At 37.1% G+C, this 25,525-nt stretch overlaps 1 protein-coding gene across 4 annotated transcripts in view; it reads left to right on the top strand.

Annotated features, from left to right (window-relative positions):
- The window catches only part of TLK2 (tousled like kinase 2), a 109,116-nt gene that overhangs the window by 56,046 nt on the left and 27,545 nt on the right, over positions 1 to 25,525 (top strand). For all 4 annotated transcript variants that reach the window (XM_045836564.1, XM_045836562.1, XM_045836563.1 and 1 more), the window contains 5 exons: positions 4,536 to 4,631; positions 6,042 to 6,134; positions 16,269 to 16,379; positions 17,381 to 17,517; positions 22,533 to 22,685. In XM_045836564.1, coding sequence (XP_045692520.1) covers positions 4,536 to 4,631; positions 6,042 to 6,134; positions 16,269 to 16,379; positions 17,381 to 17,517; positions 22,533 to 22,685 — 590 coding nt within the window. The remainder of the gene's footprint in view (positions 1 to 4,535; positions 4,632 to 6,041; positions 6,135 to 16,268; positions 16,380 to 17,380; positions 17,518 to 22,532; positions 22,686 to 25,525) is intronic.

Here is a 25,525-nt window from a genome sequence, read left to right as displayed (position 1 = left end):
TATCATGAAAGGGTGTTGGATGCGTTTTCTTCACATCTGTTGAGGTGATTATATGCTATCTTTTTGTTCTTGAAGTCTAGATACTATTTATCTTTTTTTCTCCATTAATGCTGCTTGTTGTATGGTAGGCATTTTCACTATTAAAACATACCTTTTTATTGTATTTACTATTTTTTAAATCCTCACTTGAGGATATGTTTATTGCTTTTTTGGAAAGCAAGAGAAACATCAGTCGGTTGCTTTGCATAAATGGCCTGACAGGGGATGTACCCACAACCTTTCAGTGCGTGGGACAATGCTCCAACCAACCAAGCCACCTGGCCAGGGCATTTTTACTGTTCTTTGATTATTCCTTCCCCTCTGGAAAGCCTATCACATAGTTCTGTAGTCTCTGGCTGTTCATGTTTCTTAACTTTTCTTTCATGTTCTGTTTGACTCATGTTTTATCTTCTGGGAGATTTTCTTGACATTGTTCTCCTGGTTACTAATTCTGTGTTCAGTTATGTTCATTTTGTTATTTCGTTCATTTATTTAGTTATTAAATTTTTGATTGTCTTATTTTACCATGTTTATTTTTCATATCTTTGCTGCTTTTTCATTTTTATAGGTATAATATCTTATTGACCCTCTCTAAATATACTTGATTTTTAAAATTGTTTTTATCAAATTATCTGTTTTTCTCTTGGATTAGGTTTTGCTTTTTTCATGTTGGATCTTCCCTTTTGTGCTGTTGGTTTCCTTGAAAATGTGTATTTAGCTTTTGTTGAATGAAGGATTAGGGTGATTAATATAGATCGCTGGTATTGATTTTTCTCTATAGTAGCATAATACTGCTTATCAGAAAACCCTCCCCCTTAATGGCCAGAGGACTAACTATGATTTCTCTGTGTCTGGTAAACTCTTGGCAGAAAGATCCACTCCTTTGCAAGCATCAAAATAAGGAAGGCATTATTTTGATGGGTGAACTTTTTCATTTTTTGCATTGTGTTCTCTTTCTTCCTCTATTTTATCAGTTGTGGAAGGCTGGGGTATTATGCCCCCCTCCCCCCCTTAAGTTGCAGTATTCACTTCAGGAGCCCTCACCTGGACCCACTTATTTTTTTATCTTTAAATATTTATGTCTTTTAAAAATAAAAGTCTCTTTTATTCTTAAGAGACTTGTTCTTGTGCTTTATCCTGGGATTAGAAGCCATAGTATCTAGACCCCTTAGTATGCAGGGTGTGGAGGACGGTTAAAAAGGAACCCTATTGGACCATGTAGATTTTAAAGGTCTGATAATAGTCCAATGGGTTGTTTCTGGTTTTTGTAAATATAAATCTTAGCATGGAATTTTTTTTTTAACTTCTGCATCCATTCTGTCACCTATTGTTTTCTAAGATTGTATTTATTCATTTTTAGAGAGAGGAGAAGGGAGGGAGAAAGAGAGGGAGAAAAATACCAATGTGTGGTTCCCTCCTCGTGCCCCCTACTGGGGACCCAGCTTGCAACCCAGGCATGTGCCCTGACTGGGAATCAAACTGGTGACCCTTTGCTTTGCAGGCTGGCGCTCAATCCGCTGAGCCACACGAGCCAGGGCAGCATGGAGTTTTGCAGAAGCTCCCTTGGAAAGACTCAACTTTTTTATTGCTGATGTTTTAAGCTGTGAATTTTTTTATTACAGTAAACTACTTTTTATTGTTTCTTAAAAACAAAGCTTTTAAGAGTTTTCTTACAACATTCCCTTTTGTCTTAGTGTTGTTATGATTTAATTTAAAAATATTTTCATATTTTTAAAATATGATCTTAGGTCCTTGGGAAATCCAGTCTGTCATCATGAATTAGAAGCCAACATTTTTATAACAGGAACAAAGAAAACAGAAGTCTAGGGAGAATGGTTTGTGAGGTAGGGGTTAGATTGAATTCATAAGTGCAGTGGCCTGCTCAGCAAGGCCCAGCGACTTCTGTTCTGACTTACCTAGGGCATGATGCAGTAATCGGGGATGTGTTGGGGCACTGTAAGTGCTCTATTTCCCAGTTTTGCATTTCTAGTGTTTAACACAGGACTAGACGGCAGAGGGTTCTTGTTCTGAAAGGACTGCTTTTATTTTCATGAGAATTTGCTACTTCCTAACCTGTGTCCCATTTACTTAACTTTATTTTACTTATCATTAGGCTATTTATTTATACATACATTTTTGTAGAAGAGCCTTTTAGTCAGTCATATGCTTCTTATTTGGCTTTTACAAATATAATTCCAACAGTCTCATTTGTTTAGAAACAGATTTTAAAAGAGGATTATTAGAGCAAAGTAATGATAACTGAAGGACATAAAGCTTATATCACAGTGCAGTGTAATACTTGAGATTCATAGTGATGGCCCCTAATTAGTAAGAAGAGGTTAGATTTGTCACATTGCATAAAGGAGAGGGAACATTTTTTGTTACTTGAACTCTCCTAGACCTGGCTGTAATTGCAGCATTTAAAGGCTGTGCATGTTAGTTAACCTCTTTGAGACTGGTTCCTTATTCTTGACTTTGATCCCCACATCAGTCTTTTCTCTTCCTGTAGCGTCCTTGTACACATTCTCTCCCTGGACTGACCTATGATCTCTCTTTGACTGCTTATTTCCTTCACATCTTTAATGCCACTTTCTCAAGGAATTCATCCCTGACTCTCTTGGTTAGGTTATGTATGCTGTTATGTACTCTTAGAGCACTTATCCTAATTACAATTTTGTATTTATTATGTGATTATTTAACTGTTTCTTTCAACAAATATTTATTGAGTTGCTTAATAAATCTTCTTTTGGATTGTAGGTTTTATTAAGGGAAAGTAATAACTGGTTCTGTGAGTTTTGTTTCCGTTTTTCTTGGTCATTGTGTTCCTAGCAAGTAGCGTAGTGCTGAGACACAGAGTACTCTATGGGAGTATTCTATGAAGACATGAGTAGTAGTTGAATGAGTAAATAAAAATGGAGATAATGGTGCTGCCTACCTTATAAGGCTGTTGTGAGCCTTCAGTGTAAATATGTGTATGAAGTATTTACCTTGCTTGTGGCCTCGTTATATAACTCTCTGTAACTTAACGAGAGGCATTCAATCTACTGTGGTCAGGGAGAGCAGTTATTATGATGCATATAGCCCTCAGTTTTCTCCCACTCATTAGCTCTGTGATCCCACATAGGTGCTTAATATCTTTGATTTGCATTTTCTTTATCTATAAATGGAAATAATAATAACCATCTGATAAGTTTTTGTGGGGATTACATGTGATCATGGCATTGAAGCATATTGCTCAATAGGTGATGTTTATAGCATTGTTAACATGTTAATGAATAATAAAAATAAATATATAAGTACCAGAAAAATGTACATATGTGAAAACACTACATTATCTGATGAGATAGTAGTACTATATTTCATTAGCTAATAATCCTCAGACTGCCCAGTATTTCCTGATTATGTCTGTGATGGGTTGTGCTGTGTTATTGGGTGCCATCTTGTTTTTAAAAGGACTTTTGGGAGTATAATGATTGTATATTCCTAAACAGTTGAATCACATTAAATCCTAATCCTTCTAAATTTAAAAATGCCTTAGAATGCCCTATAAATTGTGTATAAAAGTTGTAGTAAGCAAATGATATTATTAGACATTAACCTGGGTTTTTGGACCAGTGTGTGTTCATGGATAATGTTTGTAGATTTAGGAGACTACCAGTAGAACCCCTTATGTGTTCCAGGACCCCCAGTAGATCCTGAAACCACAATTGTATTGGTACTGTGTTTTTCTTATACCGTTTCACTTAAAGGAGGCACTTTTTGGCTTAGGCACATCTGAATTGTGAGCATCACTACTTGTGGTGTTTGGGGCCACCATTAGGGAATGTTGAGGGCTATTTGAACACAAGCGCTGTGATACTGTGACAGTCAAGATGGCTACTGAGTGATTAATAGTGTGTAGTGCACACAGCATGGATACACTGGACAAAGAGATGATTCACGTCCTGAGTGGGACAGTACAAGATTTCAACACATCACTCAGAGCAGTGTACAGCTTCAAACTTAGGAATTGTTTATTTCTGAAATTTTCCATTTAATATTTTCAGACCATGGTTGACCACAGGTAACTGAAACTGTGGATAAGGGGGACTACTGTATTCTGAATAGTAGTTCACAGTCTTTTCTGCCCGGAGTCACTAGCATCCCCTGTGCATTGGATGCTTTGCCAGCCTTTTCTGACAAAAACATTGAAATACAAGTGAAAAAAGCCTGTTAGAACAGAAATAATTTTTAATTTTCTCTAATTTACATATTGAAAAAAAGTTTAGAAGCATTTGATACTTCACACTATTTACAGGAAGGAACATGATCCAAGCCACCATGTCTAGCCCTTGCTTCTCATTTGAATTGTTTTAGTTTTTTCTTGGCTACATGGCCCTGACTTCTGACTTTCATTAGAGTTTCTTTTTTATAGAGTTAATCATTTGCATTCATACAAATACTTTTAGAGAAAGATGCAAAACTTTCTTGTGATTGGTAATATACCTTTATTACAGGCTCAGCAAAACAGTCCCTCTTCTACAGGATCTGGTAACACAGAGCATTCCTGCAGCTCCCAGAAACAGATCTCCATCCAGCACAGACAGACCCAGGTAGGTCGGTGATTGGTAAACAGAGGAGGAAGCAAAGATCTGCTTAGGAATAAATGCCATACACATAAAATCTGTGAGTTCTCTCATTGTCTTCCCTTTAATTCTCTGACTTTACCTCATTATTTGTATTATTGTATTTAGAACTTGCATTATGAGTACTTCAAGTCTTTTGAAAGGCACTTTAACTTTTCGAGGTGTTTTTTTTTCCCTTTCTGGTATGTTCAGTGGAACTGTTGATGAAAGAGTGCTTGTTTGGAGACCTCTAGGCCTCAGTTCAAGTTCTGTCTTTGCACCTTATACTTTATCTTTTTGGACCTCAATTTTCTTGAGTACAAATCATCTGTAAAAGGTGTTTGATTCTGCCCTGGCTGGGTGGCTCAATTGGTTTGAGTGTCTTCCTGTACACCAAAAGGTTGTGGGTTTGATCCCCAGTTGGAGCACATGCCTAGGTTAAGGGTTCTATCCCTAGTTGGGGTGCATAGAGGGCATTGGGAGTGGGTGGCAACTGATGGATGTTTCTCTCTCTCATTCCCTTTCCTCTCTCTCTAAAATCAATAAACATATCCTCTGGTGAGGATTTTTTAAAAATGTGGTTGATTCTAATTATCTCGAACAATGGATATAAAATGCTTATTAGGACAGTACTGACTGTCCTAATGAATGTTAATTCACTACTTTATGAAAGGAGTTAATTTATTCCTTGTTACCTGCTCATTTGGTAAGATCTTGGTAAACTTCTTTAACATGTGGCACAACAACACAATGTTCTCTTTAAACATTCTTTAGAAACTCTTTTTAATTTAGGGAATGTAGTGAACATTCAAAGATACTATTTGAAAAGGATAGTAGATAAATATTCTGTTTTTTGATACTGAGTGAGCCAAATAGTATACCAGGTTTTCTTGGCACTGTGCTGCCTACAAGACAGGATGCTTGCAATCTAGGAGACTTTCTTAAGTCTCAAAAGCTATACAACCCTCAGGAGCAGATTTTAATTTCATTTGAATTAACAGCCTTTGAGCAGTAGAATAGATTTAGTTGAGCATTCAGGTCTCTCCCCTTCTAATTGTTCTTTTTTTCCACTAGGTGGCAGTTTTTTCTTTAAGAGATTTGGGTCATGTCTCAAAGTTAGTTTTCATTTCTAAAGTAATAGGTTTCTGTAATGTTCAATGCACAGAGATTTGAGAATGCATATATTTGATTCCAGTGTTAACATGTTTTTGAAGCGCAGGTATAACAGAATATAAAGCTTAAAGAATGAGATGAGGAAAGATTTAATTTCTTGAGCCATGTGATTCCAGGCTATTTGTGTTAGCAGGTTCTTTTTTCCCCCCCAGAAAAGCAATGAGAAAAGTATGATGGCATGTAATATTTTGAGACTAACCTTAAATTTTGTTTTTGTCTCTCTAGTCTGACCTCACAATAGAAAAAATATCTGCACTAGAAAACAGTAAGAATTCTGACTTAGAGAAGAAGGAAGGAAGAATAGATGATTTGTTAAGAGTAAGTATTAAAAGATGGTAAAAAGCTTTCACACAAGCACTGATTGATGTTAATGTGTATTTGGAACATGTGCATGTCATGGAGATAGTTACTGTAGCCAAAGAACAAAGTTAAATCATAAACATTTGGATATTTTCCTTTAATCTGAGGGAATCTGAGTAACAACCAGGATCCAACCTGAATTCTAAGCACTGTTTTTAAATTGGAAATCTTACATTATTGAATTTTAAAACTGTTTCACAGCCTGGGCTTGGTATTTTGTGTCCTTTAAAAAAAAAACATTTTGTTTATTTATTTTTAGAGAGAGGAGAAGGGAAGGAGAAAGAGAGGGAAAGAAACATCAGTGTGTGGTTGTCTCTTGCGCGCCCCCTGCAGGTGACTTGGCCTGCACCCCAGGCATGTGCCCTGACTGGGAATCAAACTGGTGACCCTTTGGTTTGCAGGCCAGTGCTCAATCCACTGAGCCACACCAGCCAGGGTGTATTTTTTGTCTTTCATAATGTATTCATCTAAAGTTTTTTATACTTGCATGAGAAGTTTTTAAAATAGCTAATCTGGAATTTAAAAGGTATCACCAGAAAATATACCATGGTATTTTAAATATATATTTTTAATATGCAATTTAGCTATTGACAGACCCACTGTTAAATTTTTTAAAATGCTTTTTATTGTTGTAATGAAAGCAATACCTGCTCTAAATAAAAAACAATTTAGAGAATACTGAAAAAATATGGCACCCATAATTACATAACTGAGATAAAACATTTGATACATTTCCTTCAGTAAGTTATGAGCCATTTGTAGTACATATATAAATGCATATGTACATAAATATTGATGATTTATAGCTAAAAGCATCTCACATTTTTCTCCCCTCCAGCAAGTTAGAAGAGGCGGGTTTGAGTCTTGTTTATAATGATGTAGGGGGGTGCAGATTTGCTCCATGGGGCCCTGAAGGTTCAATAGAACCTCAGGGCTCCCATGACACAGCTGAGTAGGCGTCTGCTGCCTTGCATTTTTCCATTTTACTTATTGGGTAAGACCGTATTTGAATACAGGGTTTAATTTATTACAAAAAATAATAAACATTACTGTATTTGTGGTTCTCTCCCCTCTGGAAGTTTTTACCTTTATTTCTGTAATTATCAAAAGATACAAAAATAGTGTATTTGACTCCCTTTTATGTAAAACTTGAAATAATAGCACATATCTAAACTGTAAGCTGATTTTTATGAGTAAAATCTGTTTTAGACTGTTATTATTAAATTATTATTTTAAATATTGTGTAGAAGAATAATTCTTATATTTACAGGCAGTTTTAAGACCAAATTTATAATAATTAGTTATACATGTTTGTTAAACTTGTTTCCAAATTCATTGCCAGTTTTCTTTTTAAATCATTCTTTCTATTTTATCTCTTGATTGACTGGAAAATATTTTTAAGTAATTGTTTCTCAAGAAGAAGCATTTGTCTTTTCAAATTTTCTATGCCCTTTCATATAATAGATAGCACTGTGTGCAAAATTTATGGGTCATGTGCATACATACATACACAAATACCCCTTTTCAGTTTTTCTGACATTCAATGTTTCAGAAAAGGCCATGACCAAAACAAGGACTGTAATCTGTTTTCTGTGATGACTATGAGTCCTCCCTTCTGCTCCTTCCCACCCACTTTATTCTTGTATTTCAAAACATTTCACTAGGGCACGTCTATATATGGGTCTATATATTTTTTTTCTGGAAATAGGTGGTAAAGCCTAAGTTTAGCCTTTTTCCATTTTACGTTGGCCTCTTCCTTGGTTTCTAGCTTGGAGCCTAGTCTTTAGTCCTTATTAAAAACTAGTTCTCTAGTCTTTATTCATATCATTTTATGTCTCATTTAATATGATTGCCTTTCTCTTCTGAATCTCCTTAAACATTGTCTTCCATATATTTTCTATTTACTGTAGCTCATCTGAGTTTTGATTCTACAAAATTACATTTTTAATTTACCCACTTTTTTCCTTTGTAATGCACTTCCTTCTTTTAAAATTTTTTATTTTTTAATTACAGATGACACACAATATTAGATTAGTTTCAGGCGTGTAACCCAGTGATTAGACATTTATGTAACTTAAAAAGTGAAAACCCTGATGAATCTAGTACCCATCTGGCACCTTGCATACTTATTATAATATCATTGACTATATTCTATATACTATACTTTACATTCCTGTGACTATTTTGTAACTACCAATTTGTGTTTCTTAATCCCTTTATCTTTTTCACCCAGCCCCTCTCCCCTTTGGCAGTCATCAAAATGTTCTCTGTATCTGTGAATCTGTTTCTGTTTTATTTAGTTTGTTCTTTAGATTGCACATATAAGTGAAATCATATTGTATTTGTCTTTCTCTGTCTAACTTATTTTACTCAGCACCATACCCTCTAGGTACCTTCATGTTGTTGCAAATGGTAATACTCCATTCTTTTTTGCGGCCGAGTAATAAATTCCACTTTATTTTATGTATCTACCATATCTTACTTATTCCTTCATCTGTTGATGGGCACTCAGGTTGCTTCCATGTCTTGGCTATTGTAAATAATGCTCCAGTGAACATACAGATGCATATGTCTTTTTTTAAAATATATTTTATTGATTATGCTATTATAGTTGTCCCATTTCCCCCCTTCACTCCACTCCACCCTGTACACCCTCTCCAACCCACTTCCCCCGCTTTAGTTCATGTCCATGTGTCATACTTATAAGTTTTACAGCTTCTACATTTCTCATACTATTCTTACCCTCCCCCTGTCTATTTCCTACCTACAATCTATGCTACTTATTCTCTGTACCTTTTCCCCCTCTCTCCTTCTCCCACTCCCCTGTTGCTAACCCTCCATGTAGTCTCCATTTCTGTGGTTCTGTTCCTGTTCTAGTTGTTTGTTTAGTTTTTTTTGGTTTTGTTTTAGGTGTTGGTTATTAATAATTTTGAGTTTGCTGTCCTTTTACTATACATGTTTTTTTTTTATCTTCTTTTTCTTAGGTAAGTCCCTTTAACATTTCATATAATAAGGGCTTGGTGATGATGAACTCCTTTAACTTGACCTTGTCTGAGAAGCACTTTATCTGCTCTTCCATTCTAAATGAAAGCTTTGCTGAATAGAGTAATCTGGGATATAGATCCTTGTCTTTCATGACTTGGAATACTTCTTTCTAGCCCCTTCTTGCCTGTAAGGTCTCTTTTGAGAAATCAGCTGACAGTCTGATGGGAACTCCTTTGTAGGTTACTGTCCCCTTATATCTTGCTGCTTCTAGGATTCTCTCCTTCATTTTTACCTTGGCTAATATAATTATGATGTGCCTTGGTGTATTTCTTCTTGGGTCCAACTTCTTGGGGGCTCTCTGAGCTTCCTGGATTTCCTGGAAGTCTATTTCCTTTGCCAGAATGGTGAGGTTCTCCTTTATTATTTGTTCAAATACGTGTTCAATCTGTTGCTCTACCTCTTCCCCTTCTGGTACCCTTATAATTCGGATGTTGGAACGTTTAAAGATGTCCTGGAGGTTCCTAAGCTTCTCCTCATTTTTTTGAATTCTTATTTCTGCATTCTTTCTTGTTTGGTTGTTTGTTTCTTCCTTCTGGTTCACTCTATTGTTTTGAGTCCCAGTTTCCTTCCCATCACTATTGGTTCCCTGTGCATCTTCCTTCATTTCTTTTATGGTAACCTGCATTTTTTCATGTAATTTGCGCCCAGAATCAACCAATTTTGTGAGCTTCCTGATTACCAGTGTTTTGAACTGCATCTGATAGGTTAGCTATCTCTTGGTTGCTCAAAAGGATGAGTTCTGGGGCACTGATTTGTGCTTCTGTTTGAGCCATCTCTCTCTCTCTCTCGTTTTTGTTTTTGTTTTTGGGTCTGGTCGCTCCTGTTATGGTAAGGGGCGGAGCCTTAGGTGTTCACCAGGGCTGGGCACCCCAGTCACTAGATTGTGATGTTATATGTGAGGGCAGGGGCGGGAGGGAACAGTGGCGGTAGCTCCATTCTCCGTGGGACCTCAGTCCCTTCCCTGGGATCCTGGGTTGCGCACTCTGCCCTGCCCTGCTCCACAATCACTGCCTCATTGGGTCTGCCAGCTGCCACTTGTGTACTCAGGGTCCACCCGCTGAGATCTTGGGCGCCCCAGATGCCTTATGTGCTCCCGGTTGCCTTATGTGCCCAATTCTCCCTGTTTTCCGCGCCGCAACCCCACACCCGGCTGCTTGTCTCTGCCCCTCCTACCAGTCTGGATAAATGGGTCTATTTCAACTTCTTGGATGTCCAACTTCCATTCAGATAAATTATCTGTCAGTTCTGGGTGTTATTCTGGCTCTAAATTGTTGTTGTTCCAATCTTGGTTGTGCGTGGAGGTACGGTGAGTCCACCTATGCCTCCATCTTGCCGGAAGCCGCGTATGTCTTTTTGAATATGTCTTGTTTTTTTTTCTGACAAATACCCAGAAGTGGAAATGTTGGGTCCTTCTTTGTCTCTTGTTAATAGCCTTTGTTTTAAAGTCTTATTTTGTTTGGTATAAGTATTGCTACCTCAGCTTCTTTTTCATTTCCATTTTCGTGAAATATTTTAACCATCCCTTTGCTTTCCAGTCTATGAGCATCTTTCGATCTGAAATGAGCCTCTTACAGACAGCGTGAAAATGGGTCTTGTTTTCTTATCTGTCCAGCTACTCTGAGTATTTTGATTGGAGCGTTAATCCCTTTGCATTTAAAGTAATTGTTATACCTGGCTGGCAAAGCTCAGTGGATTGAGCGTGGGCGGCGAACCAGGTTCGATTCCAGTCAGGGTACATGCCTGGATTGCAGGCCACGGCCCCCAGCAACCGCACATTGATGTTTCTCTCTCTCTCTCTCTCTATCTCCTTCCCTTCCCTCTCTAAAAATAAATAAAATCTTAAAAAGAAAAACTTAAAAAAATAAAGTAATTGTTATAAATATGTATTTATTCTATTTTATTCAAACTTTAAATATTCTATTTCTTAAAGAAAACTATAACATTTCTTATGATACTGGTTTGGTGGTGATGTACTACTTTAGCTTTTTCTTGTTGTGAAGCTCTTTATGTGTCCTTTAATTCTAAGTAATAGCTTTGCTGGGTATGGTAATCTTGGTTGTAGGTCCTTGCTTTTCAACACTTTGAATATTTCTTGCTGATCCTTTTTGGCCTGAAAGGTTCTGATGAGAAATCAACTGAAATCTTATAGGAGTTCCCTTGTAGGTAACTAACTTCTTTTTCTTGCTGTTTTTAAGACTCTCTTTTCATCTTTAATTTTTGTCATTTTAATTATGATATGTCTTGGTGTGGGCCTCTTTGGGTTCCTCTTGTTTGGGAATCTTTACTTCCTGGATTTGTGTGTCTGTTTCCTTTGCCAGGATTGGCAAGTTTTCTGTCATTTTTTTTCTTATTTTTTAAAATATTTTATTTATTTATTTTTAGAGAAAGGGGAAGGGAAGGAGAAAGAGAGAGAAACATCAGTGTGTGGTTGCCTCTTGTGCACCCCCTACTGGGGACCTGACCTGGCCTGCAACCCAGGCATGTGCCCTGACTGAGAATCAAACCAGTAACCCTGTGGTTCACAGGCCGGCACTCAATCCACTGAGCCACACCCACTAGGGCTCATATTTTTCAAATATGTGTTTAATTTCTTGTTCTCTTTTCTCCTTCTGGCACCCCTGTGATGTGAATGTTGGTACATCTGATGTCCCCTTAAACTAATATATTTTTCATTTCAGTTACTGTATTCTTCATTTCTGACTGGTCTTTTTTTATGTTGTCTATTTCTTTGTTGAGTTTATCTCTTCCTCCCGTAAATTCATTGAGCATTCTTATAAGCAGTGTCTTGAACTCTACATGTGGTGCATTGCTTATTTCCATTTTGTTTTGTTCTTTTTCTGGAGTTTTGTTTTGTTTTCTCATTTGGGACATGTTTCTTTGTCTCCTCATTTTGGTTGCTTCCCTGTGTTTGTGTCTGTGTATGAGGTAGAGCTGTTACGTCTCCTGGTCTTGGTAGAGTGGCCTTATGTAGTAGGTGTCTTATGGGGTCCAGTGGCACACCCTCCTTGGTCTACTGAGCTGGGTGCTTCAGGTGTGCATGGCCCTTCCCTATGTATGAGCCATGTGTACCCTCCTGTTGCAGTTGAGCCCTGATTGCTTTTGGCATTTCAGTGGGAGGGGTAGCCCTCCCCACCCCATGCTGATTGGCTGCAAGCACCAGCCGAGACTACAGCAGAGGAGCTACTGTGCAGCGGCCCACCCCCAGAGCAAGACTTGCTTCATCAAGGTTCAGGTGTCCACTGAATTCACCCCTTGAGTGTGTTATTTATGGAGGTGGTTGGGTGGTGTTCCTGTGTGGTCTGAAGCTGTCTGCTGGGTATACTGGCTCTGGGACCTCATGGGAGGTGCAGGCCAGAGTCACCTGCTGCCTGTTCCCTGCCTAGAGCCAACCGGCGTGAGCTACAACTCGATCTGCAGATAGTTGCCACTTTTGCTGGGCTTAGAGTTGCCCTTGAGAGGCCAGGCTGTGAACTGAGGCCAGGTGCTGCTGGTGCTGGGCTGGGCTGCTTAGCAAGATATATAGAGCATGCAGAGGCCAGATGCTGCTTGTTTGGGGTTTGTGGATCTTTGAGAGAATTTTAGAAAGTCTGTACCATAAGCCAAGACGATCCATTTGTGTGGAAACACAATTGGAAGTGGCTTTAAGTGGGCCTAAAAGTTAGTTGGGGTGGAGTCTCAGGGAATCACAGGGGCAGGGCTTATAGTTTAGCCAGGTTGATGGAGACTCAGACAATGGCACCCCCCTGCCAGCTCTGTGCAGGAAGGGCTCAGCAAAGGAACAGTGGCCTCTGCTAGCACTTCTGCCTAGGAGAAAGCCAACCCCCTGGCCTTCCTCCTTAAGCCAGACACTTCAGTTCCTCCTTTTATATATCCCTAGTTCCTTTCAATTGCCCAGTGTTGGAGCTCAGAGCAAGTGAGTCTGACTTGCACAGACCCTTTAAGAGGAAAGTCTAGGAATCTAGAAGCCCTCTGTCTCATTTATCCACAATCTTCTCTGGATTTCACAGCCAAAAGTTATGGGGACTTCTCTTCCTGGCACTTGAACCCTGAGCTGGGGTGCCCATAGGAACTCTGGCTTCTCAAGGGGGACCTCCAGAGCTAACATACTCTTGCTGATTTTCATCTGCCATATGTGGATGTGGGATCAGCCCATTTTGTATTTCTGCCCCTCTTGGTAGTTAGTTATAGGACTTCTCTTCAGCTAGATTTCAGGTGGTTCTGCATGATGGTTGTTCTGTAGTTCAGTTGTAATTTTGGTGTGGTGTTGGAAGCATGTGAGTGCCATCATCTTCACCGGAAGCCTCTGATTCACTTTCTTTTCCCATCCTGTACTTTCTTTATGGTTTTTGGCTTCTGCTTCGTAGATACCATATCCTTTTGCATTTTATGGTATGTGATAAACAATATTCTAAAATGTTCTTTTGATTTCTATAGGAAGATCATTTTCATCATCCTCAGGCTAATGTTCCCTTTTTTTAATTCAGAAATATTTTTCTTTAGTCCTCTTGGTTTGTTTTTGGGGAGGGGGTTATTCCTTTTCCTCCATCTTTGAATGAGGAGAGTAGTGTTCAGACTGAGTACTTCCTTCTTTCATTGTTAGTATATGTATTTGCTTGGGGCGGCTCTAATTCTTATTGTGTTCACTTGGGTACTGGTTGAATTGCTGAGATTTATAATTAGATATGTTTTAGGTTTAAAAAGCTCCTAGACCAATTCCAGTACTGGCAGGTGTTGCAGGACTGAAAAAGGATCACAGGCTCATTTTGTTCTTTTATTGCCTGACTCCTAAAATTGGAAGGAGGCATCCTCTCCCTCTTAGGAGCATGCCTGCACCTTTCCATTTCTGCTCTTCTCTTCCCCAGGTATGTTACCTTTGCCTTTCTCTTTCCTAAGTTCCAAGGGCCTTTCTTTTACTTCCATAAATTGTTTCTTGAACTTATACAGCCCAGCTGGCCTACTTATACTATCTTTGTAGTTTTCTAAATAAACTTTCTCTTATAATTTGGGGGGTGGGGGCAGTGGAAATTGAGAAGATGGAATATATGAAAAACTTGAGTGGTAACTTAGTACTTTTGGGGTTTAAAAAAAATTGTCTCCCTGACTGGTATGGCTCAGTTGGTTGGGCATTGTCCTACAAAGTAAAGGTCACCAGTTTGATTCCTGGTCAGGGCATGTGAGGGGCAACAGATGGATGATTCTCTCCCATTGATGTTCTTCTTCCTCTCTTTCTCCCTCCCTTCCCGTCTCTCTAAGACTAGATAAATAAAATCTTTTTGAAAAACAAGTAAATAAATTTCTGCTTTTGCTTTCCAGGAAGTGTTACACCCTCCTTACTCACACCACTACCCTTCTTCTTCTCCCTTGTTTTTTAAGGTTTTTTCTTTCTTTGGATGTAGAGCAGTACCAAAGGAATGGGTATGTCAAAAAGGAAGGTGCAGAATGATTAGAACTTGTGTTTCTGATTTGAAGGGACAGGTGGCATGACCACTGGTCTTTACACCCCCTTTTAGGCAGGTGTGGATTGGTTCTTGAGTTTTACCATTTCAGTGAGATGTTGGGAAAGGCTCCATCAGGGGCTGCTGGCCAGGTACTATTTTAAACCTGAATGCAGCATTGTTTTGTGTTAGAAAACACAAAAGTTTAGAGTTTTTAAAATTTTAAATAAGCTGCCAGAGATTTCTTGATATCATGCATTTGTTTACAGATTTCAAAGGAATCTCACTTTCTAAAAGTAGATTGAATTTCATATAAACATTGCACACAATCTTTGGCTTGCAGATTCTTTAGTATGAATTAGATAGTCACATTTACCCAAATGTACTTGCACTTTGCCTTTGATATTATGGTCCATGTAACTCTGTAAGAACTAATAGGAAGAGATTATACTTATGGGGAGAGCAGAAATTTGGAGATAGAAGGTGTTGTACTCTGGTGACTTTAAAAATGAAGTCTGGCCCTTGCTGGCGTAGCTCAGTGGATTGAGCACAGGCTGCAAACCAAAGTGTCGCAGGTTCGATTCCCAGTTTTAGGGTACATGCCTGGGTTGCAGGCCATGACCCCCAGCAACTGCACATTGATGTTTCTCTCACTATCTCCCTCCCTTCCCTCTCTAAAAATAAATAAAATCTTTTTAAAAAAGTTTTAAAAATATGAAGTCTGAAAAGTCTCAGAAATTGAGTGTGCTATAATATCTTCCACTTTTGCTTTTTACTGTCTCAGAAATGCTTCTATCATTTGATTGGGAAATACCAGATTTTTTTTTTCAGAGTTCAAGCAAGAGTAGAGATCATTTATTTAACACCAGAATAAATTCAGGAGTTGCAAGTCAAAATTGACCTTGGGTTAGTGGTTCTTTCCTTCTCTGTTATTGTAGGAGGCTTGAATTTTTCTAGTATTTCTGGCCACAGCTAAATTAACTGTGTATTTACATTCCGGCATTCTTGAACCAGGACCTTGTATTCAAATAGTTAGCTCTGTCTTATGTGGTCATGGGTGTGCCTGGCTTCTGTGGTAAGAAACATGATGTAAATTCATATCTCTTTTTCTTTGGAAACAAGAATTGAAAAACAAAGAGCAATTGAACATAAAAGAACCATATATTTTTTTAATTCTATAATTTTTTTGGTAAGTGCTTAATTACCCTTTGTTAAGTATTTAATCTGTAAGTACTATAAAGTACTTAATCACCCTTTTTATGTATTTTAAAGATCTCATTTATCCTAGGGTTTTTTTTCCTTCCATGATAGTTGAGGCATATGTGATGTACTAGATTTAGCTGTACCTGGCTATTGCGAGGAGTAAAATATGATCAGTAGAAAAACAAGCTCACTTCTAATAACAGAATTCATCTTTAGTAAAAAGGTGATATAAGTTTATTAAGAGAGAACAAAGTATTTACTTTTTTTTTAAAAAAAAGACAGTTACTTCTTTGAGTGTTAATTTTGCTTTTGATTTAATAACAAAAATGATTCTCAGACATTTCTAGAAATTGCTTTTGTATTGACCTGTCTTCTTTGGTGGTAATTAAAATTTTGTTTTCCATTGAAGGCCAACTGTGATTTGAGACGGCAGATTGATGAACAGCAAAAAATGCTAGAGAAATACAAAGAGCGATTAAATCGATGTGTGACAATGAGCAAGAAACTCCTTATAGAAAAGGTGAGTGGTAAATGGTGGCCAAGACACTCCATCCCAAAGTGCTCAGTGTGTATCATTGTCGTGGCTCCTTATCCCTTACTTGAGATGAAAGCATTTCAAACTAGGGCATTTTAGGAAAAGACTGAGTTTGACAATTTGAGTTCTTTCTTGCGTAGACACTTGAACCAAGCATCCGGAGGGATAATTTGGGACATTGTTTCTGGTTGTTTATTGCTTTTAGTTTTATGTAGATTGTACATAAACATCTTGCCCTAGTTGAATTTACGTGGGATGTTGGTCCCCTAAATTTTTATATTTGTCAGTTCAAGTGTGAATTATGTTACTATTACAAACATTTAGCAATAGTTACATTTCCATTTTAGAAATAGTATTTGGAGTAATGTATGCATATAATAATGTGATAATCAAGTGCTTTGTACTGGAAAATAGTTAAATTGGTGTATACTTTTATGTATTTATTTGCTGACACCTCCTATATTCAGGGTCCAGCAGAAGTAACACCACTGAGTGTGGTTGGTAGGGTACGTGAATGTCTTGGCGTGAGATAGACAGCAGTTTGAACATTTCACCTAAAATGTCAAATGGTGTCCTTGAGTGTGATATCATTATGTTACAGAGTTACATGCTTATGATTTTTTGTAATAAAAGATTTTGATGTAATAAAGTGTTATTTGTGCTAGAACCTTTAGTTGATTAGTTGCAACTTGCTTTTAATAGTTATTAGTAACCCTTTCTTGGAAGTTTTATCTTAAATTATATCCTTAGTACTTCTTTATCTTACATTGAAAGCTTTAAGATGGCAGTGAAATTATTACAAGGTATAGGTTTGAGACAGACTGGTTGCTGAAATCTTTGGAATGTTGTTAAAAATGATAGAACACTGATAAAACTGAAGTGGATGATTTTATTGATATCAGAGATAGTGGAGAATTTTGCTTTATCTTTTAATTGAGTTCTATTAGGAAAATAAAACTATTTTCTATTTGTCTTTTTTCCCTAAGTCAAAACAAGAGAAGATGGCATGTAGAGATAAGAGCATGCAAGACCGCTTGAGATTGGGCCATTTTACCACCGTCCGACACGGGGCCTCTTTTACTGAACAGTGGACAGATGGTTATGCTTTCCAGAACCTTATCAAGTGAGTTAATTTGCAGTGATTAAATTGAGAATTGATAAAATAAGTTGGCTTGGATTTTTAATGTTTTTTGTTTTTCATGATTTTTTAAAAATTTCAGGTGCATTTTTAAAAATTCTATTTTATTGTTCCCAGCCAGGGTACATTCCTGGGTTGCAGGCCATAACCCCCAGCAACCGCACATTGATGTCTCTCTCTCTCTCTCCCTCTCTCTCTCTCTCTCTCTCCCTCCCTCTCTAAAAATAATAAATAAATAAAATCTTTTAAAAAAAAATTCTATTTTATTGATCATGCTATTACAGTTGTCCCCTTGGCCCCCTCCACCCAGGACCCCCCGACTCTTTCAGACAGTCCCCACACCATTGTTCATGTCCATGGTCAATGCATGTAAGTCCTTTGGCTACTCCATTTCCTATACCGTACTTGACATCCCCATTACTATTCTGGAATTACTTATTTGTACTTCTTAATCCCCTCACCTCTTCACCCATTCTCCCACACCCCTCTCCTATCTGGCAACCATCAAAACACTCTCTGTGTCGATGATTCTGTCTCTGTTCTTCTTGTTTGCTTAGTTTATTTTTTAGATTCAATTGTTGATATGTATTTTTTGCCCTTTTATTGTTCATAGTTTTGATCTTCTTTTTCTTAAATAAATCTCTTTAACATTTCATACAGTAATGATATGATGATGATAAACTCGTTTAGCTTTTTCTTAACCTAGGAAGCTCTTATCTGCCCTTTGATTCTAAATGATAGCTTTGCTGGATAGAACCATCTTGGCTTTAGGTTTCTGCTTTTCTTGACTTCGAATATTTCTTGCCAATCCCTTCTAGATGACAAAGTATCTTTTAAGAAATCAGCTGGAAGTCTTATGGGAACTCCTTTGTAGGTAACTTCTTTTCTCTTGCTGTTTTTAAGATTCTCTCTTTATCTTTAACCTTGGCATTTTAATTATAATGTGTTTTGGAGTGAGCCTCTTTGCATCCATCTTGTTTGGGACTCTGTGCTTCCTGGACTTGCATGTCTATTTCCTTCATCATGTTAGGGGAGTTTCTTTCATCATTTTTTCAAATAGATTTCCGATTTCTTGCTCTTTTCTCTTCTCCTTTGGTAGCCACTGATGTGAATGTTGGAATACATGAAGTTGTCCCAGAGGCTGCTTATACTATCCTCTTTTTTTTTTTTTAATTCTTTTTACTTTATGTTCTGTTTGGTTGTTTTTTCCTTCCTTATGTAATCATCATTATTAATATTCCTAGTAGTTAGTGGCAGTCATCTTTTTAAAGATATCATTTATTTATTTTTAGAGAGAGGGGAAGGGAGAGAGGAGGAGATGGAGAGAAACATTGATATGTGTGGGAAACATCAATTAGTTGCCTCTTGCACACGCCCCAGCTGGGGACTGGGCCCAAAACTCAGGCATGCGCCCTGATAGCGAGCTGAACTGGCAAGCTTTTACTTTGCAGGACAATGCTCAACCAACTGAGCCATGCTGGTCAGAGAATCTTCTTTTCGGTGGTTACAGTCAGTTTTAGTCATCATATGTGTAAAGAAATGTAGGGAATGAGGTGATGTCCTGAAAGAATTTAACAGGTAATCAAAGGAATAACAAATGAGTTTTACATTAAAGCTTAAAAGAATGAGAATTGCCAGAAATCTCAAAGCAAGGTGTTACCAGGACCATGCTTCCTCTGAAGCCTTTAGCAAGGATCCTTCTTTGGCAGTTTGTAGCTGCTCCCTTGGGTAGTTCATACCATTTTCACAGTTTCCGATAGATACAGAACTTACAGGATTCTGGGAATCTTTAAAAATTCTTAGCTGGTATATTCAAGCACTATCTATAAATCACTGCTAAAATAAATTTTGGTGAAAATATGTGCATTGTTCTTAAGTACCTCCTATTAGTTATATATAATATGGTTAGAGTTAGTAATGTAGTTTTTTTGTTGAGAGTGCCTGAATTCTTTTTGAGCTACTGTGACAAAATCCCATAAACTGGATGGTTCAAAACAACATAAGTTTATTTTCTCACAGTTCAGAAGACCATCTGTTATTTTTGTAGCATGACAGAATCTATGTTTTGTTTTGTTTTGTTTTGTTTTGTTTTTTAACCTATTCTCAGATGAAAGCTCTTCTACCCTTTGAAATCTCTAGGGAGGATCACCCTTTGGCATTCAGTGGCAGCATAGCTTAGAATTCTACTTCCATTGCATTCCCCCATGTGTCTCTGCATCTTTCCTCTCTTCTTATAAGGAGATCAGTCATACTGGATTCAGGGCTCACCATATTCCAGTATGACCTCATCTTAACGAATTACATGTTTAATGACCCTATTTATAAAGGTTATATATAATGTGAGGTACTGAGGGTTAGGACTTTCACATACAATTTTGGGTGACACAGTTCAACCCGTAATGGTGCCTAATGCTTATTGTATTGTTTTCTTTTATAGGCATTGGCTTTCTAAATAGAGTGGTTAGGATTTGAGTGAGGTGGATTTATTAGGTTATCGATACTTCTGTAAAAGATAGTAGAAGTACTCTCCATGGGTGATGAAGAGCGAGCAGTCTAAAACTGATGGCATATAGGAAATACTTGAGGTTCAGCTGTATAAAAGGCACTGCCATATATGTTGGTAATAGAACGATTGATAAGACATAGTTCTTAAGAGAATTAAGACATAGTCTAGACTTAGTGTTCCAAAAATAAACCATAATGAAGTATCACTGATAGACTTTCTTTAGATACCTTTTATTTGTAAGTATAAATAGGTAAGTGGTTTTAAGAATATCAGGAATTAGTATAGGAATCCTATTATATATACTATTGATCTCTGGTACATCATTTTTTATGTCAAGGCAAGTTCTCTCCTTTTTATTTAAAAATGTGTTTTAAAGATTTTATTTATTTATTATTAGAAAGAGGAAGAGAAACATCAATGTATGGTTGTCTCTTGTGTACCCCCAACTGGGGACCTGGACCACAACCCGGGCATGTGCCCTGACTGGCAATCAAAACAGCAACCATTTGGTTCGCAGGCTGGCACTCAGTCCACTGAGCCACACACCAGCTAGGGCAAGCTCTCTCATTCTTACAATGTATAGTTTAAGATGTCCCAAAGATGTTTTGGCATCTGCATACCCTTTGTTTATGGTTTATGTTTATGTTGGTTGTGGGGCTCCTTTCTTGATAATCTGTGGAGGTTCAATGCATGGATTCTCCCTGAATACAATGGGAAATCTGTTTTATTTTTATGTTTAATAAAGGTGATTGCTAAAATTTCAGTCTTCCAAAAGCATTTAGTCTTCAGAGACAAAATGTTACAGCACTCCATTAGCCTACTGTAGTTTATCATTTAAAGTGCATATTGTCTTACAGTTTTATCATTTAAACTATGTATTGTCTGGTTGTCTCCAGAGAGTTCAGAGTACCTTTAACTCATGGCCTCTTATGGGGTAGAAATGGGCCAAAGTTTTTTTTTAACCATTTTCTTTCTTTCTTAATTGGGAAACTCTCATGTTGAGAAAAGGTAAATTTTTTTAAGGGCATCCACTGAATCAGAAGGAGGATTGTCATTTTACCTAAAGATTCTATGTCTTAGTCCAGAGTTTTTTCAAGCCAGGAATTATGCTAATACATATATTTTGGAGGGGAAGGCATATCTCTAATGAAAGTGTAAAGCTTTTTTTTTAGAGAAGCAGAAACTCTTGAATTAAAATTTCCATTCTGTTGTTAAATTGACATCTAATCAGTATCCCAGCCAAGAGAATTGTATTTTCAAATGAATGGTTATTTGCAGTAGTCAGATTACTGCAAATAACCCTGTAAATAACCTGCAAATAACCAAGGTTAACCTTGCTTACAGTCTTGCCCGTATAGTTACAGCAGCATAAATTGTATTGTGGACAGTTATCCTGGAGTCTGGTCTTGTTTTTCTGGTTGCCATTCTTCCAAGAAAGATGCTGAATCTGGAACAGTTCTGGAGGTGACAACTACAGTGTTCAGGGAAGAGGGTAGAAGACATTTCACTTGAGAATAGGTTAAAAATAGATTCTATTATTCTACAAAAATGAGGGTTGGATCAAGAAAAGGAGATGGGGGGAAGTGTGTTAAAGACAGGGATGGAGCTAGCATTTGGCTGCAAACTGTGATAGGTGCTTTAGCAATTTTAGTTTGTTAAATAATTGGTGAATCCCAACTCCTGATATATTTTTATGTACCAAATCTGTAAACCTTAATATCTGTTAGGTGGTGGGATACATGAGAGGAAGTAGTTTTCTTTTGTTGATATTTTATTGGCTCTAATTTATAAACTTGTTTACCATAGAAAAATTAGATCTCTTATTAGGAAATAGTCTAATGGTAGTGATGTTAATTAGATGTCTGAAGAATCTTTATATATGGTTTTTATTCATTTAATGTGCTATTCTTTAGGGAGTTTTTACTAGTTGCAAGACTTTATGCTTTTTCTGTGGATAGGAATGATGTAGGGGTGGTAATGGCTCACTTAGACTAGAATAAATGAAAATCCTTTTTTACTTTGTTTAGCATCCTTCACATTTGTATCTTTCTAGATATAATTTGAGGAAACTTTAATCCAAGTAGAAAGTAAAAAGTTACTTGGAACCTATAGCACTTCTATAAAAATATAAAATGTAAATACAGTTATTGAATGGTTTCACACCAGAGATTTGTTTTCTTAACTGTTAAAAAAGGAGTCAGAAAATTCTTCCTTTTTAGTCAGAAAACAAGCTCACAGCAGAAATTTGATAATTTTCTTTCCTGCCGACTTTTTCACTGAGAGACTGATCATAAACAGTGTCTTAAAGCACAGATTCATTCTACAAACGCTTTCTACCATCAATTATTTGGCTCTTTCAAATTGAAGATAAAATCAAATCTCTGCTTGATTTAAAGGGGCTTATTTTTTCTGACATCTATTAGATATGCAGATGACGGTGGATTTTTTTTTTTTTTGATCATCTTCCTCTGTGCCACATCTTTTATATCTCTAGGCAACAGGAAAGGATAAATTCACAGAGGGAAGAAATAGAAAGACAACGGAAAATGTTAGCAAAGCGGAAACCTCCTGCAATGGGACAGGTGCCTCCAGCAACCAATGAGCAGAAACAGCGGAAAAGCAAGACCAACGGAGCGGAAAATGAAACGTATGTTCTTTATTGATGTGAACTGAGATACACACTGTACTCCAACAACAGATGTTCTCTTGAATATCACTGGGGGAAAATGATAAATTATGGAGATTGCTAGAGCTTAAGCTTTTTTTTTATTTTATTTACATTAATGGATTTGCTCAAGTCATATAAAATGAACTCATTTTCTTAGTGCTGATCTTACTTGGGGAATTTTGAATGAGAGGGAGGAGTAATGTCACTTAACCTGACATCATGATCTTTGGCCACTGTTATAACAAATGTGATGTCGTGGTGTTCAGATGATGTGATTGCTTATGTGTGGCTGGTTCTGGGTTATGGCATGTTGTTATCTTACAGGGGTTATGAGGAAACTATTTCAGACTGAAGAATACACAACTAAAAAATGATCTGTACTGCTTAAAGAGCACTCAATTAAACAGCCATGAATTTAGCAGTAACCTAAGGAAAAATAAATATTTTAGGAAAAGGATATTTTCCCAATAAGCCAAATCTTATCACCTGTATTTTACTATTCTGGGGTACCTAAGAGAATCACCAGTGTCTTCAATTGCAGTACAGTCATCTTTTTCACTGCCAGTCAACAGTTAGTATTTAGGAGGGGTAGAATATCCTGAGCACAAATACTTTCCTTTTCCACCTCCACCCCATGTCAGAGTTTCCTCTTTGATCATTGAATTCTTGACCACTAAGAGTCTTACTCTGGGACAGGGATTGGCAAACTTTTTCCAAAATGGGCCAAGATAGTAAGTACTTTAGGCTTTGCAAGCTAGTGGGTCTCTGTTGCTCAACAGAATAGCCTAAAAGCAGCTGTAGACAATACATATATGAATGGATATGGCTGTGTTCCAGTAAAAAGCTTTACAAAAGCATACTGTGAGTTGAGTGGCTCACTGCTGTATGTAGTTTGCCAACTAGACAGGAACTACCAAGCAGAATTGGCATGAGAAATAAACCTATATGTTACTTACCTGTTTACAATATTTCTTATGCTTACCCTGAAGACATTAAGTCATCACCTGTGTTCAAGAGGCTTTCAAATTAAAAAGGAAAGAAAAGCTCTACTGGTAATAATGTAGGCAATATCTAAAGAATTGATGTTATCCATGAAGTTGGTTTCTAATTGGATTATTTGAAATTTAAAATCTATGTATATCTATGTATATTTATAGCCATTGGTACTGTAATTAGTGCATCTGTAGTGGCTTCATCAGTTTTTCAGGGGGGAAAGTTTTGTAAAGCTGTCATTGTGGGATTCGTCAATGGAAAATAAGTTTCAGATATAAAGATAGCCACAAATAGCAGATAGTATGATTTACTAACTAGCATGTCGTTTGCTATTTACGTTTCATATCAGTTTACAAAAATATATTAACCCATAACCTACCTCAAGTTTAATAATATTTGCATTATACCATTGTTCAAAGTCCATGACATTCCAGAAATGTATCCTTATTCTGGTGAGAAAGATGCTCAACACCAGTCCTCACCCCATACATACCTGATGTATTAAGGAGCCTTTCTCTTGACATTTATTTAGTAAGTCTGTGTTAAATGCTTATGATATACTCAGCTCTGTTCTGGACACGGGGGATACAGAGGTAAATGCTACAGCTGCAGTCGTAGGAGTTCGCGGTTTATTTATGGAAAATGAAAAGATGAATAAGCTAGTAATTACATTTAGTGTAAGCTTGGGAAACATCTTCACTCTTATAGCTCTGAATATTTTAAAACTAGTTTCGAAATAAAAAATAATTGCCTTTTAAAAAATCTAAGTAGGAGCCCAGACTTGAAAGATTGTCTGGGCAAATGCTATACACATTAGTCTGATCATTGTCTTTCATGTATTCTTTTTGGGAAGGGAATCTTCCTCCAGCATTAATTGAAAATTATTTAATTCTAGGGCATAAAACCATTCACTTAGGAGTATAAAGAAGGTATAAGTAAAAAAAAATAAAGGCATAGGTTATTTCCTTGCCATAGAACAATAATTAGAATTTAATCTGGGCCAATAGTATGTCAATACATAGTTGCCATTTGGAGTGCTGTGTAAAATCCAAGCTGGAAGACATTTGGTCCAGTTTTTAATTAGAGTATCAGAGGCTTGGCTCATTTCTTTGGCCAGAAACCAAAAACAGTCTTCTGGAGTTTGGAAGTGAGTCACATTATCCTTTCCTGGTATCGAAATTGCAGGCAGAGAAAGAATTCTTAGTTACTATTTTTTGTTCCTCCCTTTTTTTTTTTTTTTTACTAGTGTGATAAAGTAATATATATAAGTATTTTTGCAACTAGGAAGAGATTGCCAGAATAGCCCTATTGGGTGTATTTCTTCTTATTTTTACTCTTTTTATTTTCTTTTGGTCAGACCTTAAGGCTCTGTTTTGTAGTCCTTCCTGGCTGATAGGATAGCTGTTTCTTCTTCCTCCTGCTATTTAGCATGTATCTGACAGGGGCATCTAAAACTTTGAAGTATGTGGCTTTTAGCATGTGGAGGGTGAAGGTGAAGGAGTATCTTACATGCCCACTTGAGGTAGGAGCATGCGATTGGCGTCAGTGGAACATGAAACGAGTGCTTATTCATCCAGTCAGCCCTTTGAGAGTTGTGTTTAAATAGCATTTTACAAATTATATATTCTTTTCACATTCTCATTTAATAGTCAAAACACTTTTGTTAGGTGGATTTTTAGATAGGTTAAATTTGTTGGATGTTTAGGAAACAGAGGCTCAAGAGGTTCAAGTTGCTTCCCCAAGGTCATAGGGCCCAAGTTGCACTTTGAACCCTAGTCCTCACACTCCAGATTTTGGACTCTTTCCACTCTTGTTCTTCTCTTTGT

Source organism: Phyllostomus hastatus, unplaced genomic scaffold (genome assembly GCF_019186645.2).
Source record: "Phyllostomus hastatus isolate PE091 unplaced genomic scaffold, TTU_PhHast_1.1 phas_contig_210, whole genome shotgun sequence".
Lineage (NCBI taxonomy): Eukaryota > Metazoa > Chordata > Mammalia > Chiroptera > Phyllostomidae > Phyllostomus > Phyllostomus hastatus.
Note: the sequence above shows the minus strand (reverse complement) of the source record. Positions and strands in the feature narration are given on the sequence as shown.